This window comes from Carassius gibelio, chromosome B9, assembly GCF_023724105.1.
Source record: "Carassius gibelio isolate Cgi1373 ecotype wild population from Czech Republic chromosome B9, carGib1.2-hapl.c, whole genome shotgun sequence".
NCBI classification, from domain to species: Eukaryota; Metazoa; Chordata; class Actinopteri; order Cypriniformes; family Cyprinidae; genus Carassius; species Carassius gibelio.
Window position 1 is genome coordinate 28,479,503 of NC_068404.1, and position 21,288 is coordinate 28,500,790.

The 21,288-nt window shown below is 35.2% G+C and overlaps 3 protein-coding genes across 6 annotated transcripts in view; 1 reads left to right on the forward strand and 2 right to left on the reverse strand.

Moving 5' to 3' along the window:
- Positions 1 to 255: 255 nt before the first annotated feature.
- On the reverse strand, positions 256 to 6,467 carry LOC127964503 (transmembrane protein 169-like). 3 transcript variants are annotated; one of them, XM_052564723.1, is made up of 3 exons: positions 6,354 to 6,467; positions 4,766 to 5,092; positions 256 to 2,655 (listed from the first exon to the last, which is right to left on the reverse strand). In XM_052564723.1, the coding sequence occupies exons 2-3, from the start codon at positions 5,007 to 5,009 to the stop codon at positions 2,039 to 2,041; spliced, it is 861 nt and encodes a 286-aa protein (XP_052420683.1). In that variant the 5' UTR covers positions 5,010 to 5,092; positions 6,354 to 6,467; the 3' UTR covers positions 256 to 2,038. The 3 variants fall into 3 exon arrangements, with proteins under 3 accessions (XP_052420683.1, XP_052420682.1, XP_052420681.1); XM_052564722.1 differs by having other exon boundaries at positions 6,358 to 6,461; XM_052564721.1 differs by having other exon boundaries at positions 6,281 to 6,435.
- Positions 6,468 to 10,920: 4,453 nt separating this feature from the next.
- LOC127965577 (uncharacterized) lies at positions 10,921 to 14,499 on the forward strand. Its single transcript, XM_052566415.1, has 10 exons — positions 10,921 to 11,372; positions 11,477 to 11,510; positions 11,600 to 11,684; positions 11,805 to 11,943; positions 12,036 to 12,085; positions 12,677 to 12,864; positions 13,315 to 13,447; positions 13,538 to 13,579; positions 13,667 to 13,697; positions 14,016 to 14,499. Exons 1-10 carry the CDS (start codon positions 11,204 to 11,206, stop codon positions 14,159 to 14,161), a joined length of 1,017 nt encoding a protein of 338 aa, XP_052422375.1. The 5' UTR covers positions 10,921 to 11,203; the 3' UTR covers positions 14,162 to 14,499.
- Positions 14,500 to 16,848: 2,349 nt separating this feature from the next.
- Positions 16,849 to 21,288, reverse strand: part of LOC127965402 (mitogen-activated protein kinase kinase kinase 13) — a 55,979-nt gene continuing 51,539 nt past the window's right edge. For both annotated transcript variants that reach the window (XM_052566212.1, XM_052566211.1), the window contains exon 16: positions 16,849 to 20,909. In XM_052566212.1, the coding sequence (XP_052422172.1) occupies positions 20,808 to 20,909 (102 nt within the window). In that variant the 3' untranslated portion in view covers positions 16,849 to 20,807. The remainder of the gene's footprint in view (positions 20,910 to 21,288) is intronic.

Consider the following 21,288-nt stretch of genomic DNA (forward strand, 5'->3'; position numbering starts at 1 on the left):
AAAATAAAAAAAAAATAAAAGGTTAGTAGAGATGATGTCCTTGTTGTGAGGTAAAAAATAAACATCAGAATATATATATATATATATATATATATATATATATATATATATATATATATATATATATATATATATATATATATATATATATATATACACATATATTTTCGCCAGTTAATTGCAAGTCATCCTAAATTATAAATTCAGCCAAGCATGTTCAACGTGTTCAACAGATGCACAAACCAGACATGAAAATACAGGAGTATTCATTTTATTATCTTCTTTGAGCATCACTGCACAATATAAATGCAAGTTCAAACGATTAAATCAAAGAGAAACGAAGAAAAACGTAATGAAAAATTGACTAACCAACCTAATGTTAGACAGAAGAAACACCATTTTCTCATAATGCATTTGATATGCAGTGATTTAAAATGTTATTTTGACTCAGACACAGTCTTTGTACTGGTTATGACTCTTATGAATATAATATTTGTAATAATTGTCAGCCCCCATAAACACAAACACACAACATTCTGCACATAATTTGCCACTTTTGTGTTCATTTATTAAATTCTCTGGGGCTCGTCATAAATAAAACTACTCACAGGATACACAGGGCTTCTCACAATCTCACAAAACATCTCACAGTTCACTTGAAGATGATTATATATGGCTTCATTTTACAGGGGGTTATGAAAAGCCTTTACTCCTCTGCTCTTTCAATAACCCATCTGCTTTATAGAAAAAAACAAAAACATTTTAAATATAAAAAGAAAGACATGCAAACTGTTTAAAAAATACAATAAATGAGCAAAGAATAAATAGTTTAGATGTACCGCATATGAAAGAATGAATGTCTTACAATATGAAAAAATGCTGTAAAAAAACAACAACTTTCTTGGTGAGCAAGAGACTAAATTAGTAAAACAAATTAGAGTTTGGCCCAGGATCCAAAATGAACACCTTCCAAGTGCCAATAAAAAATGGCAAAGAATAAATATTTAAAATGTACTGCATATGAAAGAATGAATGCCCCACAATATGAAAAAAGGACTAAATAAAAGTTTGGCCCATGAGCAGTAACACCACCCTGCATTACATCTGCTGAATGAAATCCAAATGATTCATGTCCTCCACGGAGCCAACTGCAACTATTTGTTCAGTTCTCAGCCCATTTTCTGATGCATTACGTTATTTTCTTCCTAATCCTGATTTCAAGGCAGACAGAATTCACAGAATTATAGCCTTATAGAGAGAAATGCAAACATGACCCGGATGTTTTCTCCTACGTGTAGATAAGTGTTTCACTACACCCCAAGAGTCACAGAAAATTACAGATTTAGCAAAAGTTATTTAAACATTTTTTACAGTACTTTGCAGATCACAAGTTCAATTCATCCTGAAGCATTACAATTAAAGGAATAGTTGACCCAGGAATGAAAATTTGCTGAAATATGCTCACTTTCAGGTCATGCAAGATTTAGATCGTTTCTTCATCAGATTTGCTTCACCAATGCATCTGCCAAAAGCTGCATATTTATAAAAAATAAAATATATCATTAAGATGATTTACCTTTAAACTGTTGCTCCCGAAAAAAAAATACAAGTCCTTAATCCATAGTAACACAACACAAATACGTGGCTGGATTTTGATGAGAGACACAACAGGAGAAGGCGTTTTCATAAGAAGAAATGTTATTATGGATTATGAACTCGTATTTTAGCCAGATGCGATGGCTTTAAACTTAATTCCTGGAGAGCCACAGCTCTGCACAGTGAACTGAAGTGTTGTGGATTACTGTGATGCATTTATCAGTTGTTTGGACTCTAATTCTGACGGCACCCATTCACTGCAAAGCATCCACTGATGAGACACTGATGCAATGCTACATTTCTCCAAATCTGACGAAGAAACAAACTCATCCTTATCTTGTATGACCTAACAGTGAGTACATTTCAGAAAATGTTGTTTCTGGGAGAACTATTATAATATATTATTAAAATGCAGGGCTGTGTAACCATCAGAGATTTCTAATCACACCGAGGATGTTTGCTGCGACTTTCCCCGCAGACTCCCAGAAATAGTGTCCGAGTCCAGCAGCTCGACCACGCTGTACGGAGAACAGTCCTCCAGTCCCAGCTTCCCACAAGCCCATCCGCAGAAACCCTTCTCCAGATCCCTGACCGACAGCCACCACTCGCTGAAGGCCCAGGACACCTGCACCACGGCCGAGTACAAGCCCAGCGACAGCGACAGAGCCACAATGAGCACGGGGTAGAAGATGATGAGGAACGGGCAGACCGTGATCTTATGGCAGAACGTCCGCTCCTCGTTGTACACCAGGAATATATTGTACCAAGTGAGAGTACCGTAGTAAAACGAGGTGATGAAGGACAGGACGAAGATGAAGGGAGCGCAGGAGAGGCTCCACAGGACAACATGGGGTCCCTGAGAAAGACCGAGACCACACGAGCGACTCGATCCCTCGCGAGCGTCGCATTCGGCATCCAGACGCTCCTTTGACCTGGCCATCTCCTGCAGCTCTCTCTCGGTGAGCGTGACGTGGATGTCCACCATCTGACCTTTCTTCTTTCCGCGTGTGATGGTCCCTGTGAGCGTCACGTAGCGGCTGTCAGTAGACACGGCCCAACCTGATGAAGCCAAGACATTTCATTTAGGATGAGACCGAATCCAGGAGGCTGTGGGATTTTTAATGCAATCCTCATTTGTGATCCTGGAGCACGAAAGCAGTCTGAAGCCTCTGGGGTATATTTGTAGCAATAGCAAATGTATGGGTCAAAATTAAAGATTTTTATTTTTTCTTTTATTTTTTATTTCCTGCCGTAAATATATCAAAACTTACTTTTTGATTAGTAATATGCATTGTTAAGATCTTCATTTGGACAACTTTAAAAGCATTTTTTCTCAGTATTTAGATTTTTTGCACCCTCAGATTTCCAAATAGTTGTGTCTCAGACAAATTTTGTCCGATCCTAGCAAACCATAAATCAATGGAAGCTTATTTATTAAACTTTCAGACGGTATAAATCAATTAAAAAAATTGACCCTTATGACCGGTTTTGTGGTCCAGGTTCAAGAACAAATGCAATTAATATTTAGTAATATTATTGGTTCAGTTGCAATGACACTATCAGGTAAGGCTTCATTATGATGCATTATGACACTAATTTCATAACATTGACAGTTATTGAACTAATCTGAATCAACATTGGACTAAATTGAGCTGAATAATGACATTTTTGTCATCCACTTTACAGTTGAAACTTGTTTCATAATTGATGAATTTTACAAAATTAACACTGTTATTTTTCTGTTTATTAATGTTAAGCTTCTTTGAAACAATCTGTAAAGTATAAAGGGCAATAGAAATACATTTGACTTGACAGGGCTAACATCACGAGGAATTAGAGCTGCAAGATTCTTGATACGAGAACTAAATTTTCACTGAATTAAGCTGCATAACGACACCAACTTTGCAACATTGACAGTTATTGAACTGAACTGAATCAACATTAAACCGCAGTACTATCTTTTTGTAGAGCTGCTTTACAGATAAAATAAAATTGGTTTAATAACCCATTCATTAATTTGTTATTTTATCTTTTAAGATAAAAGAGTTTACAGTATTTAAAATATTAACTTTTACATAAGTTTCACAACTCAAAACTTCTTCCCCACTTATGAAGAAATGGCATTTTGTCACCGTCCAATAAAAAAAAAAAACCTTAGAAATCTTTAGCCAATTTTGATGTTTGACCATAGACAGAATCGTTCACTAAGAGATGTGAAATGATAGAAGTCTTTTTAGGTTGTTGAAAGTAATTAATTCTATTATTTTCAGTTAATTTTGAATGTTTTCTTTGTGAGAGAAAGGTTGTTGTTGTTTTTTTTTGGGGGGGGGGGGGCATTTTTTATTGGCCAACAAAAATGTGATTATTTGTATGATCATTTAACATTATCAGTAAGAGTTAGGGTTATGGTGGGGAAAATCTAAAATAGGTCTGATTTATGTGCAGTTAAACTTTACTAACTTTTGACTTTACTGTTCAAAACAAGACTTTTAAATGTTTTTAAAAGAAGTCTCTTCTGCTCACCTAAGGCTGCATTTATTTGAACAAAAATACAGTAATTTTTTAAAAATATTATTACAATTTGAAATAAAAGTTTTCTATGTGAATATATTTTAAACTGAAATTCATTTATTTGATGCACAGCTGTATATTCAGCACCATTACTCCAGTCTTCAGTGTCACGTGATCTTCAGAAATCATTCTGATATGCTGATTTAATGCTCAAGAAACATTTCTGATTATTGACAATGTTGAAAAAAGCTGTGACACACTTATATTTTTCGGCATATTTTGATGAATAAAAAATTCCAAAGAACAGCATTTATTTGAAATGTAAATCTTTTGTAACATCATACGTACAGTAAATGTCTTTACAGTCACTTTTGATAGATTTAATGCATCCTTGCAAGTATTCAATTCTTAAGTATTCTTAAGCATTAACACACCACCTGGCCAAAAAAAAAAGTTGAATTTAAATAAAAAAAAGTCTGAATTTAAATAAGTATTTATAAATATTTAAATGTGTTTTGTATTCTGCTTGAGTTGCACTGAATTTCGGCATCAGTTAGGGTTAAATGAAACTGATTTTTACATTTAGTTTTGTAGTGGAAAGACATTGCTAAGTGGCTTAAGTGTCCGAAACCTTTTCTTACTAGATTGCATGCTTCACCTTCACTGCTGGGGTTGTTCAGGAACGTAGCTCCCTCTTCAGAGTTCCTCTCTCCAGCCTCGCTATCTCCTCCATGGTCTCTCTCTGGATCAGAGCGGTAGACGATGATGGACTCCGGCCGGTGCTCTCGCTTTCTCCTCTTCCTTCGAGTGCTGGTGCTTCCTTCATCCTGCCCTTCTGAGACCTCTGACCTTACAGACTCCAGCTGAGGGCTGGCAGACCTGAGCTGCTCCACCTGCTCCATGTTAGTGTCTCGCAAGCTTTGGGAGGAGATACAACTTCAGAAAGACTGGAGAAGGCTATTTACTCCATCCGAACATGACAGGCCTGTGGGAATGAGAGAGAAACATGATGCACAGTTGATATTTGGCACGCATTCACTCAAAAAGGAAACTAAGGAAAACATGACATTATTTTGCATTGCTTGAACTAAAAGGTAAAAAATATAAATGTATACAAGAGAGTCTATAAGACTATACTGAGGCAAGATATCACATATTTTTACAAAATCATACATATATTCAAATTGTATGTGTAAATTGTATTGGTTTTATTGAGAAATAATAATGAATTAAAACATGTTAATTGAAATAAAGCTAAAGTAATATTAGAAATAGAAATATTAGTTGGAATTAATTAGAACTAATTTGGAAATTTAAGGATTTATTTAGAAAAGGTACAATTGAAATGCTAAAATTACTAAAGCTGAAATAAAAATAATTATAAAAAAATTATAAAAGCACATTAGAATTAAAAATGTTTAGGAATTAATTAGAAAATTAAGAATTACATAGAGTATGCAAGTTTAGGTTGAAGCACTACAATTACTAAAACTGTAATAGAATAAATTCAATTTAAATAGAAATATTCAAAACAAAAATAAATAAAAACGCAAAGCACATAAAATTAGAGATGTGGCAACTGACTGAAATTAAAGTAAAAAATAAACACATGAAAGTAACAAAAGTACTAACTAGAAATGTTGCCATGGAAGCTAACTGGAATAAAATAAGTGTAGGTCGAAGTAATAAAATGTCTAAAACTGGAATAAAGATAATAGAATTAATAAAAATAATAATAAAAAGGACAATAAAGGAACAAAATTGCTAATGCACATAACAATAATAAAAACAATCTAAAGGATCAGCACATAACAAATGACTAAAACAAACAGGAATTTAAATGAAAACGGAAAATATACAAATAAAAGCTGATTTAAAATATTAATAAATTCTAAAAAGTATATAAAAATATAAAAATAACCCTGACATGTACAATAGCTTTGATGTTGCAAACAACAGCCCTCCGTTCATTCAGCTCTAAACAAAGACATGCACATGAGTAGTACAGTACAGTACAGTAAAGTGTTTTAATAAAACATTATATGAAACTAGAATCCCTTGATCAGAGCCCGCCTGAGATGAGTGTTTATTTTGATCGCTATTGTGTAATGCCTGAGAGCCTTTCTCTCAGCTGATCAGCTCTGGCTTTAATCACACCCAAACCCGGATCTACTGTAACAAACGTCTTCTTCACAACCACCAGAAGCTCCTGCTGGATTCATGAGAACTACATTTTTATTTCTTACCTACCAGATGTAAATGCATGAAATAGCAGCTGTGAAAACTCTTGCGATTAAATGCTTAGCTGCGTTAGCTGAGACAGATGCGCCTGGGCCACAGTGAACGCAAGCCACGCCCACAGAATCTGGAACGTCTCTCCTGTCCAATCAGACGACGCTAAATCGAAGCCCATCCTAGCTGAAGCAGCTGTGATCTCAGAGACGTGCAATCTGAATCTTGTGAACTACATTCAATATTTTATTATAAATATTTATTTTTAAATATCATTTTATTCGTATTTGTGTTTATGTCTCTGTCTGTGTAATATTAAATATGTTTATTTAATATAATAAATGCGTATTTAGTAAAATAACAAAATAAATGAAAATAAAAATTTACATAAATGTTGTGAATAAAAAGTTTTATGCTACTGACTGAGCATGGACAAGTCGTTGTAATTATTTATTCAGAAAACAAGTAACGACTCGTTTCATGACACGCTAACCAAATACTTAATTAATTTACTTTTAATATTTTGTTTAGCATACGGCATATTTATTATTAAATTTATTTGGAAATCATAGAACATATTTTTGAAAATTTTTATATATTATGTATATATATATATATATATATATATATATATATATATATATATATATTATGACAACAAACTGTTAGAAGAAAGGGATCACTGGTTCTTTACTCAACTCCAAAGAACCTTTTATGCTAAAAAGGTTCTATAATGACAAGAAAGAACCCTTTTGGCACAAAGGGTTCATGTCTTGAATTTTGTGATCTTTCACATGCATTCATAAATGCATTTGAATAAACCGAATAATGCAGTGAAAGAACGCACTCAAAATGCACACACGCACTAGTATGACTTCATCATGTAACTTTACATTAGCCTAGATGAATGCACTTTTTAGGCACGATTTGTTCAGTTTTTGAATAAACTGATACTGTTAAAAGGCACATCATTAAAACAAAAAATACGAGTTCACATTTCACACCCAAACAAGCGTGGAAAACATAATTATAACTAGCTACTAAATTAGTTAAAAATGCCTATCCATATACAACTATGATTCGCGATCCCCAAACTGACTCAAATGTTTCGCGAACCCGCTTTGAACTCCCGAACTGACTCAAATGATTCGCGATCCCGCTACGAACTCCCGAACTGATTCAAATGATTTGCGATCCTCAAACTGACTCAAATGATTCGCGAACCCGCTACGAACTCCCAAACTGACTCAAATGATTCGCGATCCCACTCCAACTCCCAAACTGGAGTCAGATTACTCAAATTATTCGCGATCCCGCTACGAACTCCCGAACTGCTTCAAATGATTTGCGATCCCCAAGTTGACTCAAATGATTCGCGATCCCGCTACAAACTCCCGAACTTATTCAAATGATTCGCGATCCCCGAATTGACTCAAATGATTCGCGATCCCTCTACGAACTCCCGAACTGACTCAAATGATTCGCGATCCCGCTACGAACTCCCGAACTTTTTCAAATGATTCGCGATCCCCAAATTGACTCAAATGATTCGCGATCCCGCTACGAACTCCCGAACTGACTCAAATTATTTTTATACATTGTCGTGTATCTTTAGAAATAAATAATGGACAAACGGAGTCTTTAAACGCCTCAGATGTAAAGTTATTCGCTGTCAAAATGACGCCAAAATGAATGGGAGTCAATGGGAAGGCTAACGCAAGTGAAATTCTGCTACAAGATGGCAGCACGCGGCCGACTTTAACTTCAACTTCAACGTCGACTTCCTTGGATCAGTGAGCAGCGTCTTGGACGGATGACGTCACTTCCATGGAGGCATGTTGTACACGCCCCCACGTCAGAAAAGTGAAGCGCAAAGGAAAAATGGTATCGCAAGCTCAAATTAGACTGACACGGAAAATAAAAGCAGCGTTGCAAATAAATTAATAGATATGACCATGGTAAATATTTATTGCAAAATCATTGCTTTGATGTATGTATTTTCCTCAATACTTAAATATATATATTTTAATTGTTTTTGTATATTTTAAACAAGGTAAATCTTTCTGATTCATTAAAATAAAAAGTCACATACATGGATTTTTCTGGGCTAAACCCCGGGTCGCGTTTTTTACTGTCTATGGTTTTTTTTGGGCTCATTAAAAAAATATATGGTTGCTTGTTAAAAGAGTTTTGTTCCCATTTTGATTTTTGTAAAATAACTTCTGATTTTTAATTTTTAAATAAAACATTATTTTCCGTTTGATATGTTGCAGGCTCATTTATTCGTAATAAATAATTGATAATAAATTGTCAAAAATACTGGGCTTGTTTTTGAAGCTTCGGTTGGTTTTTTGACAACAGAGTGACAGTTATCTCGCGAAATAACGGACGCGCACGAGCTCTGTTTAAAATACGTCGAAACGCACAGTATTCGCCTTAAATACGCAAATTTGCCTTATTTTATATCGTACGATTGAAAAATAGATCTATTTGAGTGATCAGTGTGCTATTTTTTTCAGGTTTTAAATGGAGGAGCAGACGGTAAATCAACTGGACAACCTGCTGCTTCAGTTAGGTAACGTATTGAGAACGCTTCATTTCATCATTTGTTTACATATTCTGATACGTTTAACTTGGTGTTTACTGTATACTGTAATATATAAACAGGTATAGAAACACGAGAACTTGCTCAGAAGAAGGATGACCTCAAACAACAAATACAAAGTAGGTTTTTAAAACTCTGGAAATATAAAAAGTTCTCAAAAAGTGGAAGAATCTCTCAGTTGTAAAGAAGGAAACAATTGCTCTGTGTTTTTAGTTTGTGAGTCCAACATTCAAGAGAAGAAGGATTACATCAGCACAACTCACAAGACCCTCAGCAGACTCAGTGAGGAAGTCCAGCAAAAACAAACCATGCTGAAGTTCATCAAAGAAAACACCAAGAAGTACGGCAAAGTGTGAGGCTGACAATATTGTTATTTTCAAGTCCCAAAGAGAGTGTAATATAAATATTCTGATATCAGTCTTCAGCGAACAGGTCATCTGCTGCTTCAATATGAAAAGACACTGGAAGCTGAGCTAGAGAAGAGACAGGACAGCTATAATCAAGACATGTAGGTCAAGCCTGACGTATAGTCATACAAATATTTCCATTTCAAAAGGAACAGTTCATTGACCTCTTAGACAAAATATGAAAAAGTCACACTTCATATTTTTTACATCAACCTTTTATTGCTCGTATATACTGATACAGTTAGATGAATCAAGACTTGTCTTAGCACTTTAATTAAAATTAAAAATAAAATTTATGCATTTAGCAGACACTATTATCCAAAGCGACTTACAATGCATTCAGGCTATACATTTTTTACCTGTCATGTGTTCCCGGGGAATTGAACCCCCAACCTTGCGCTTGTTAATGCAATGCTCTACCACTTGAGCTACAGGAACACTAAAAAATAAATTACACATTTCACATTAGCACTTGTGTATTATTGCCCTTTCGTTGGTTTTGATTGCATCTATTGTCCTCATTTGCACTGTAAAAATTTATCTGTAAAATATACTGTAAAAAATCGACAGCTGTGGTTGCCAGAATTATACCATAAAAATACGGTAACACCATTTAAAGTTTAACAGTTTTATACCTTAAAAAAATGCAGTACCACCGTTTTAGGTTTAACGGCCGTATATCGTAAAAAAAATATGGTAACACCGTTGTAGGTTTAACGTTTTATACCTTAAAAATACAGTAACACTGTTTTAGGTTTAACGGTTGTATATCGTAAAAAATACAGTAACACAGTTTTAGGTTTAATAGACCAACGCTACTTTTGCGTCATCGAAGGTTAACGCCCCTTTTTGGGGGAAAACAAACGGATTCCCCTGATACAGAACTCGCTCTAATTTCTTGATAGCAAAAATGGCAGAAACATACACACTCTCTTTGCCGGCCGAGGACCGCGAGAGGTATTTAATGAAGCTACTGGATACGGAGATTACAGAGGTTTCCCTTTGAAATGGTAGAAAACTGGATTAATATCCCCACGCAGTGGCCAAATATGGACATCTAACGTTCCCATTATCTCGTGGAATCACCAAGTAGCCTACTTTTGTCATTAACATACAGTATGATAAACTAGACGATGAGGCCATGTCAAGAGGAGTCGGTGGTTTACTTGGATCATATTTCACTTGATTTAAGCTATTGACAGTTTTGTTGTAGTTAGAAATACGAAGCTGCTAGTAAATACGTGATTAACGTTAACTCTCATTAGGTACGCTACCTTGGCTGTTAACTGATTTTAAGTTTCAAATATTCGCAGGCTAGGACTAAACAATATAACTATTATACAATATCTGTTTGTAATTGTGTCTGACAGGCCTGTACACATCAGAAACAATAAACATCAATAAACATAACAGCTAAGAGAAAAAAATGAGAAGAAAAATAGTTATTTCAAAGAAAAAATATCAAATTCTAACAAAATTTGAAGTGCAACATAGAAAATTCTCAGCGTCTGCTAAATGACTAAATGTAAATATAGTGAGAATATCTATAGGAAAAAACTCAGAGGCCAAACATGTGGCCAAAAAAATGCAATTTGGTGGAAATTCTGATGCTGGTAACATAAATCGATGAGATAGCAGATACTTACATTAAAATCATATAAATACTCACTAATATGTCTTAATAAGATGATATTTGCTGTAAGTGCACGCGTGTAGATTATGCGAAACAGGTTTTTCAGCAATCATGTGTATAATTCATAGGCTTTGGAAAATCAGATATCAAATATGACACAGTTCAGGGTTTAAAGGGTTAAAGATGCTTGGTCTTTGAAGGAAAATCTTCCAGGAGAGAATGGAGAGCTATAGGAACGTGTTTCAGCAGTATAAGGATCGATACTGTCAGAACTCGCTCGCTCAAAAACTGCTGAAGATTCAAGGTGAGAATGAGGAAATTGAGAGGAGGATCAGAGCAACCGAAGAACAAATATTGGAGAAAGAGAGAGAACTGATGGCAGCGCTGGGTAATTCACCTGTTTCCTCCTTAAGGACATCCAAAAAGTTGAAAATACATTTGAAAATACATTTTTTAAAATGTATTTATATGTCAGATCTTGTGTTTTGATAGGTGAAGATGAGCCAGTCACTGATGCTGCTGACAGGTATTTTATCTTCACAGCAGATTATTATTATTTTTTATGTCAAGTTAGTGGCTATGTTTTAATACACATTCTTTCTCCTATGAAAATAGTAAGTGTCAAGACAATGACATCTCTCAAATTGAAAACAGGGAGTCATTTGATGAAATGAAACCTCATCAAGACCTCATAATGCAGGTACTGTTCTTCTGCTGTTTCCTGCAGCTAAATCTACTTCAGAAAAATATTTAAACTGGCCCACTTCTATTGGTAAATTAATATGTTGAGACATGGCATTGTGAATTCTGTAACTTCTAGAAGCCTGAAGAATATGCAGATGAGCACATGGTTGCTGAAGGTCCTTCTGAGGAAGACAAGGATAAAACAGATGAAAGTGAATCTCAAACTGACACATTTCACCACGGACTATGGACAAAGACCGGAGAAACTGGAGAAGGTAAACCCCAGCAAATATTAATATATTGAGTGTATCACAAAATAAACCTCAATGAGCACATACACTGACCAATAACAATCCTTTCGTTTTAGATCAAATGCAAGAAGGTGATCAGAAGCAGTCAGAGGAGGTGAACGAACTGGTACAGTTGAAACTCAATAACCACCCTCACAACTGATTTTAAATGATTTTTTCACGATTATTTGATGAATAAAAAAGATCAATAGAACAGCATGGAAATAGAAACCTTTTGCAACATTATAAATGTCTTTACTGCCACCTCTGGTCAATTTAATGCATCCTTGCTGAATAAACGTATTTTCTTTATTTAATGAAAAAAAAAAAAAAAAAGTCACTTATCCAAATTTTTTTAATTGTTGTGTATCACGGTTTCCACAAAAAAATATGAAGCAGCACAACTGTTTTCAACATTGATAATAATCAGAAATGTTTCTTGGGCAGTAAATCAGTATATTATAATGATTTCTGAAGATCATGTGACACTGGAGACTGGAGGAATGATGCTGAAAATACAGCTTTGCATCACATGAATAAATACAATTTTACAGTAGAAACAGTTATTTAAAATTGTAATAATAGATAAAAAATACTGTATTTTTGATTAAATAAATGCAGCCTTGTCGCCCCAAAAAAAAAAAAAAAAAAAACATTAGCAAATCTTGCTTAGTCCAACCTTTATATATTCCTATCTGATCTGTTTGAATGAATGCAGGAGGGGAATATGAATGTTTCTTGTGCTTCTGAGCTCATGGTGGAAGTGTCAGAGGAGGAAGAGGAAGATTGTCTGGAGGTGACCACAGCAGATGCTCAGGAGGACACAGTGAACGACCGTGGCATCTGTCCTCCACCATCACCAGCTAGAATAAAAGCCATGCCAACCACCCCCACCTTCTCTCTAAAGTACGACCCATTCAGCGGTGTTTATGATGAAGCATCCTGTGCCTTTATATGCAGCAAACTGTCACTTCCATTAGTCTGAAGTCAACATTTGCAACCCATTTTACATCATGCATTTCTCTGGGATTCACCTACATTTACTTTTATTCATTTACCCAAAGCGACAAGCGATTCATCTTCAATTCAAGTAGGCAATAATTTGAGAAATATAAGGTTTCATGAGGTACATAAGAAATAGTGAATTAAGGAGAAGGAGATTTTTATTTCATTTCATTAATTGCAATTCATTCCTTTTTTTTATTGCACAACAAAAACCTGCACAAGAAGTGGTTGAGTGTATGTCAACCAAACAGCATTTAGATGAACTTATATATTGATTCTATCAATGCATGTAACATTCATTGATGAATCTAGTACTAGTTTGAGACCGATAACTGTCGGATCTGTTAACAGCAACAGTCCCAGTTCCTCACCTGGACGGCAGGAGGTCTCAGACACCAAGTCGCCCGCTTTTGTCTTCTCCATGAATTCTGGTCCCAGTACACCTGCGTTCTCTAAGCTGGGCTGTGATTTTGCTGCAGAAGAGGTGAACTTCAGAAGACTGACACATGCATCGTTTCTTCAATAAAAGCTTCATCGTTTCATCTGTGTGTATGTTTGTGTGCTTATGTTGTAGGCATCTCCATTTACCTTCACGAGCTCCTATTTCAGCGACAGGGTATTTATGGAGGAACTCTGACGTTTGTAATTATGATTGAACATTTTAAATGTCTGAAAGCTGATTCTGTGTTTCTGGTGACAACAGAAGTCCCCAGGATTGGCACCCAAGTTCTCAGGTGAAGAACGAACATGAGTAATATCTAACATCCAAACCTGTCAAGAATATAGCCATGTCACTGGGGTGGTACCTTTTCAAATGGTTCACCTTTCTACTTAAAAGGTCCATATTTGGACCTTAAAGGTACACATCTGTACCTAGTGTATCTATGAGTATCTAGAAGGTACTAAAGAGTATCTTTTGAAAAGGTACCACCAGTGACAGCTTTTGTACCTTTTTTTCTGAGGACACATTGCACACCAGCCACAGAGAAAATAGATTAAATAGATGAAAGATTAAACCATATTTACATCCATTAATATGGTTTCTCTGTAAGGTTTCCTGTTCGATGAAGCCGAGAGTCGTCAAGAGGAGTTTTCCTTCTCGTTCGGGACGGTGAGCCCTCAGCAGAACTCCTCCACACCGGACACGGCAGGTTCTGCGGATTCATTTCCATTTTCATTCAGCTTTGGAAAAATGTAACTTCATTAACATGAATCTCATTTCTATAGCTTTACTTCAGAAATGTGTTCAGATAAGAGTGTGTTAGAGTCTGTTGAAGTTCAGTTCTAGATCCTAGATTCGTTGTGTTGTGTTTGTGATCCTGGTCAGTTTGTTCAAGTTTGTTTTAACGTGATTCACAATATTCTATTTACAAAGGTCATTAGAATGCATTATTATACTAGTTAAACTTGAACATTATAATTATTAGAAAATTAGAGGAATGTTAATTTCATGAATGATGTTCTTATTAAATGTATTTGATGCTACATCGTAAATGAAAACATAACAATGCTATCTTCAAAGTTCAAAAAAGTCTATTTGTTTTTCCACCACTTACAGTACAACACAGAAAGTATTTTATATATATATATATATATATATATATATTATATATGTACTGTACTGTATATATTTCTTAAATGACTGGACAGTCCTTGTAACATGACATCTAGCCACATTACTACATTCATTTACATACAGTTGCGTGATTTTAGTTCAAGTACAACATGATCCTGGAACAACATTCCAATCAACCGGTCAGAATTGAAATATAACTTTTAGGCTTAAAATTAGGGTTATGTGCTTCTGCACTATTGTTACTCAGCTATCCATGTAGTTTTTTATGGCGAGTGTGATTTCACCAAGTACAACATGTTCCTGGATCAACAACATCCTTCCAGAATATGTTGATCCAGGAACATGTCTTACTTGGCTAAATCACGGCGGCCTTACATTCATAGACAGAAACACTACTGTAAATGAATATCTTACTGCATAATCTCCATCTGTATCTGTAGCACAATACATCAAACCATTTTATGTTGATGAATGATCCATGCTACAAACTAGAAATAGAGAAGATATAGTTTATGTTCATGAATTTAATAAAATCAGTTATAATTATCCTGGTAGCCTCCGGTAAAAACACAGGTCTATAATGATTAAACACACACACACACACACACACACACACACTGATATAATCAAACTTAATGTTCCAATCTGTTTAAACTGATTTTAACATTTTATAAAAGTGTCCATTATCTTTTGAGTCACATTCTTACATTTAATCAGTGAATTAGAATTAGAATTCAACACAGAAGCTGCATCTGAAGTGGCATTTAGATGTGTATATGAAAGACATCAATGTATTTAACTGCAATTACAAAAGCATAAATAATGTTTTGATATATTAAACATAACATTTTATATACTTATATTTGAAATGATAAAAAGCACTTTTACAAGTTGTTTGAACTGAAATGAATGTTGGCATTGTGTGTACACAACCTCCCTATAATGATAAAAAAAAAAAAACATCCAGTGTTTTTTATTTTTAATCTACAATACTGTTGTTGGATGTGATAATGAACATAGCAGTCGTTATTTACTTCCTACATCTGATCTGCTGAAGACTCAGTGGATTGCGTTTGTTTCTGAAGGGAATGAACCCCTGATCTACATAAATGTGTCTATGCTCGTGCGGATCATTCGTGATCCAGCCTCACCTCCAGAAGAAGTGAGTTTAAGGTTTTTTAATGAATCTTTGCAAATCGCCTTTACTAATAATGTGTTAATTAGCAAGTTTCATGATGAATGCAGCTAGAGTAAACAGTCTTTCAGAGAGCAGCTCAGAAGAGAGGGGCGGAGTCAGCGGAGCTCATTAACATTTTAAGGAAAATGCTACAAAATGGCTTGCTCTGAAAAAAGCCGTTTTTGTCGGTAAAAAGTTTTTTACACTACCATTGAGAAATTTTTACCAAACCATGTTAGAGACATTTAAATAAAGTAGTCATATGATCCTGCTAAAAAGAACATTATTTGGTGGAATGAAATGTGTTTATATGGTTTAAGGTTAAAAAAAACATTATTTTCCACATACTGTATATTATCGTTTCTCCTGTATGCCCCGTCTTTTCTGAAACGCATCGATTTTTACAAAGCTCATCAAGGTGTGCTCTGATTGGCCAGCTATCCAGTGCACTGTGATTGGTCGAATACCTAAAGCTGTGACGGAAATGTTACGCTCCTTAACATACTGTGCCCTGTCCAGCCAGAGTGATGAGACATAAACATAAAAATGTATAATTTCAGACTTATGTGCCTTTTGAAGATTCTGTTCTGCAAGTGAACCTCACTTTATTGCTATTTAGTTTTCTTTTTATTTATTATATTATACAAAAAAACCTTGCTATGTGTACCGTGTTTAAGCTGAGACTTGTTAACCGAAATACAACTTTAAGGGATGCTATAACCTAGAAACACTCTGTGCATGCTGGGATTGAGAATGGTTTGTTTTACACCTTATAAAGACACATTAAAATACTTTCAAATCAATTGCATTTTATAACAAATAAGCTATATATATATATATATATATTTTTTTTTTTTTTTTAATTCGGAAAATAAAAATTTTTCTCATTGGTTTCAGTCTGATTATGTCATCCTCTGTAAATTGCAAATGCAATATAATTTGTGAACTTTGAACATGCAGTGCACAGATATGTTATCTGGCACTTAAACTCTGTTCTGTCTCATACTTCATACATAAGTGAATGGGCATGAAATACTGTATTTATGGCTATATTGGATATATACAGCACATTTTAAACCACTCGAGTCATTCTAATCACACGATCAGAACAGAAAGAGCAGAGGCGGCAGAGTTTGGTACAGTACAGCAGTGTTTATTCCATGCAGTTGCTCTGCCTTGATTTTACAAGTCACTCCTGTCGCACTGTACACAGGCTATTACAGAAATCATCAGGATCGGTTGATCATAACACCATTCAAGATAAAGGAAAAGGGCTGAGACATGAGTAAGAAACAAACTGGAAGGAGGCTAATGAGCCCAGAGCTGAAGATATTCTGCACAAAAATAGTTCATTTTTAAATACCTGTATATGTAGTAGCAATTAAAAATGGTTAACATGAATAAGGACAGACGATGGCAGGAGAAACGGTACGGTTCATACTTTCAATGCTCTGTGATGCAGCCAAAGAACTGTATGACACTGGAATTATCTTCACAACCAGAACATGTGCGTGTCATTTATTACAACGATTAAATGTGACCCAATTATCTCTTGCTAGAAACAATGGTCTACGAGAACGACATCTGAAAAGTGTTCAGATACATAATAAATGTCCAGATATTCCCCCCCCTCGTTTTCCAGAATAACATAGAGGTGAAGAAAATATGGAAGCTTGTTTCTGCCACATGAAAAACTTTTTTTTTTACCTCACGAATCAGATTTTTTTTTTATCTGACTTTTTTTAAAATCAAAATTATTATTATTTTTTTTATATATGATTTAAATTTTAAGGAAAAAGTTAGAATAGCAAAAGAAACTCAAAGAGTTTATATCGTGCTATTCTGACTTTTTTTTTTTTACATTTTGCAATGATTTTTTCAAACCATAAAATATACAGTATATATATATTTTTTTTCAGACTTTTTTCTCGATTCCTTGTTTATTTCTTGCAATTATGTTTTTTTTCGCCCTGCTATAAAATAATTAAAATAAAAAAGTATTTCTGTTTATATTTCATGGCAGAAATGGGCTTCCATAAGAAAATGTCCAGATGTTGATTTCTATTCTTCAAGATGCCATCTCATCTCATCAGTAATACTTCTGAAGACAGTTCTAACATACATGAGACTATTATGAGATTATGAAGAAACAGAAATGAACAGCTAGTGCTTCAAAATAAATTAATGATCGTGTAGACCAGCTACAAAACAAAAAACAAAAACAAGAAAAAAAAAGACATTTTTAAATTAAATGAGAATCATAATTTACAGATTTGTGGTGGCGCTGTGGCCGGAAAGACTTCATACATCATCATACTTCATGCATCAGTCACTAAAAACCCAGGCCTGATCTTTAGTGGATCACGTAAACAGAGAGAATGAGGTTGGTGCGTGTTTTCGGTTCGCCTTCGTTACAATTAGTTCTCTTCATCTAAACACACCTTGTGTTTTTAGCACGTTACCATCACACTGAACAGAAATGACAAAAATTGTACAGTAATGGCTTATTTTGCCCCTTGTAGACATGAAATCAACATGAAAAGCCGTTCACAACCCATTTCGCTTCTGCAATCTTTAATAGTTCTTGGTGAAACTGGATTTTTATTCATCAGACATTGATCGAATAGTTAAAAATGCGCGTTATATACCAGAACGGAGATAAAAATGAAAAGCCTTTGCTTTGTTCATTTGCTGCAAACTCACAGCTTTTCTCATAAACTCATTGATAGTGTTGTTTTAATGTGGAAGTGCGTCTCGCAAGGCATCTTACTCTTTAGGAAGATTTCGGAAAATAATAATAATAATAATACCATTCACAGTTTACTTCACATGCCGTCTCCGGTTCAGAAACACATCCGGCTGCATTTACTGATGATGAACAAGGCATTTTAACTAGTGCTATAACATCTAGATCTAAACACAGGGTAAATATGAATGCAACAATTAAATATCAGACATGCCGGATGATGCAGTGTCCCTTTCATAAGGAAACGACAAATAAAAACACATTAGCGAGGGAGAATTTACACACAAACTACGTTCACACTAAGATTTAATCCAGTTTGTTTTGTTCACAAAAATCATGGATTTCAATGCAGTGCAAAATTTTCCAAATGACCGAGACAAGACAAACAAACTACTTTTTCATAGCGGAGAATAATTCGCACTAAAGCACTGAACCTGAGCACAAACCAGCAAAAAGCACCGGAGTACTTCCATTTCTTGCCTTTTTCTTTTATACAAAAAAAAAAAAGAATAATAATGAACTCAAGTCTGCAAAAATAGGTCTTTTACAAAGCACCTTCCCTCACCTGGCATCTGTCCAGCCTGCTAGACAGTCATCCTGAGCCAATGATTCTCCACAGCCTGAGCGCATTATTGCTGATTGAACAAACGAGCTCTGCTTCCTTGAACGGCACGCTAGAAACACACCGAACACGTTACAGACGCTTCAGACGGATGCTTTCACCAAAAATCACAATTCTGTCAGCATTTGTGTTGTCCCAAACTCATCTGACTTCTTGCATGGAACACAGACGTCATGTTGTGATACTTTTATGGTCCTTGTTTTTGGTCGTTTTGGATTTATGATCCCTTTAAAACTACAGGGACACTGCATCTCCAGAACACCATCACTGCTGCTCAAAAGACTGGAATAATTACGGTTTTTAATGTTTTTGAAATAACTCGTCTGTTCACCAAAGCTGCATTTATTTGATTGAAAACACAGTACAAATAGTGAAATATTATTACAAGTTAAATGAACTGTTTTCTAGATGAATATATGTTTAAAATGTCATTTATTTCTGTGATGCACAGCTGAATTTCCATAATCATTAGTCTTCAGTGTCACATTATCAACATTTCTGATTATTATCAATGTTGATATGTTTGTAGAAACCATAAGATAAAAAAGAAGAAATTAATACTTTTGTTCAGCAAAGATGCATTAAATTGATCAAAAGTAACAGAAAAGACATTTATAATGTTATAAAATATTTATAATTCAGGAAAAAGCTTGTTTTTGCTAAAACACCAGTCAAAATTGTTTTCATTATTGATAATAATGACAACAATTATTCATAATTAAGCACCAATAATAATGAAGCAGCGAATCATCATATTTTCATGATTTCTGAAGATCATGTGACACTGAAGACTGGAGGAATGATGCTGAAAATACAGCTGTGCATCACAGAAATAAATTACATTTTAACAGATATTCACACAGAAAACAGATATTTGGAATTGTAAAAATATTTAACAATTTTACTGGATTTCTGATCAAATAAACAGCCTCAACAAGCAAAAGAGCCTATTTTTTCCTTTTTCCAAAAACATTGAAAAACGTAATCTCTTTTGACCAGCGGTTCTCATCATAATTTTTCACGTCAACATAACGACGACACAAAAGAAGAAACTCTTTGTGGATGATGTCATACTTTCATACTCTCTCCGTCCGCAGCGTCTCTTCAAACACAGTCCTGAGATGAGGAAAAAGCTGCTCGGGTCCACGTCAAACACTGATTTGATCGTTCAAGACGTTGTTCCTCTAGAGCAGTTGTTCTTTGACTTCCTGTGCGTCCATAATAAAGGCGAGCAGCAGCAGCAATCTGATTGGCTGATCAAATGCCGACCAAGCAGGCATGCTGGGATATTCCCACAGGTCTTGAAAGTCAAAAAAGGGCAAACGAAACAAGGAAGGACACTGTTCCTGCTGGTGCTCAAACTAAAGTTTCTGTAAACTCAGGAAGTAGCAGGTGGCCAGAGCGGCTCCCATCGTGGAATGATCCTCAAGATACGCACTTAACACTTTCACTCACCTTCCTACAAGACATATATACACACACACACATTCTTCACAATCACCTTCTGACTGGGGGAAATCCAGTTCCTGAATTCGTTTTGCGTTTCCTCCGGCTCGTAATAAAATAAATAATGCGTTTTACTCTAGCTACATGATCAGTTCAGAGGAATCTGCCTGAGATGCTCAGAGAGAGAGAGAGAGAGAGAGAGAGAGGTGGATTATGGGAAGGGCTGATCAGACGGTCAGGTGTGGATTATTGCCGTGTTTCCTCCGAAGGCCGGCGCTCACCAGGATGAAGGTGCGCAGGGCTGCTTGTTCCTGATGGTGGCGTCAGAACATTCCGCATCCGACGTGTCACAGTCGGAATCTCCGAAATGTAGCGGATTCTGAGAGAGAGAGAGATGAACAAACAGGAAGTTCCATTTAAGATCATTATAATAGGCACATTTTAATTTCACTCTACAATTAACGGCAATTCCGCATCATTCAACAACAAAATACAACTAGAACAGACCATTTATTAACATTACTAATAATAAACACCATGCTATATGCCTGTAACTTACACAAAGTTAAGGTATACAGAACTGAAGATCAGTAAAAATACAAATAAAAATAAATATCCACGTTCTAATTTTAGGTGTGCGTTGAGCCTTATCAGAGAGGTGATGAAGATGGAGGAGTATCAATCTAGATGAAGCGTTGCGGTGTTCTTCATATAAAATATTGCAGAAAAAGAGAGCATCAATGTGGAGAAGATCTTGT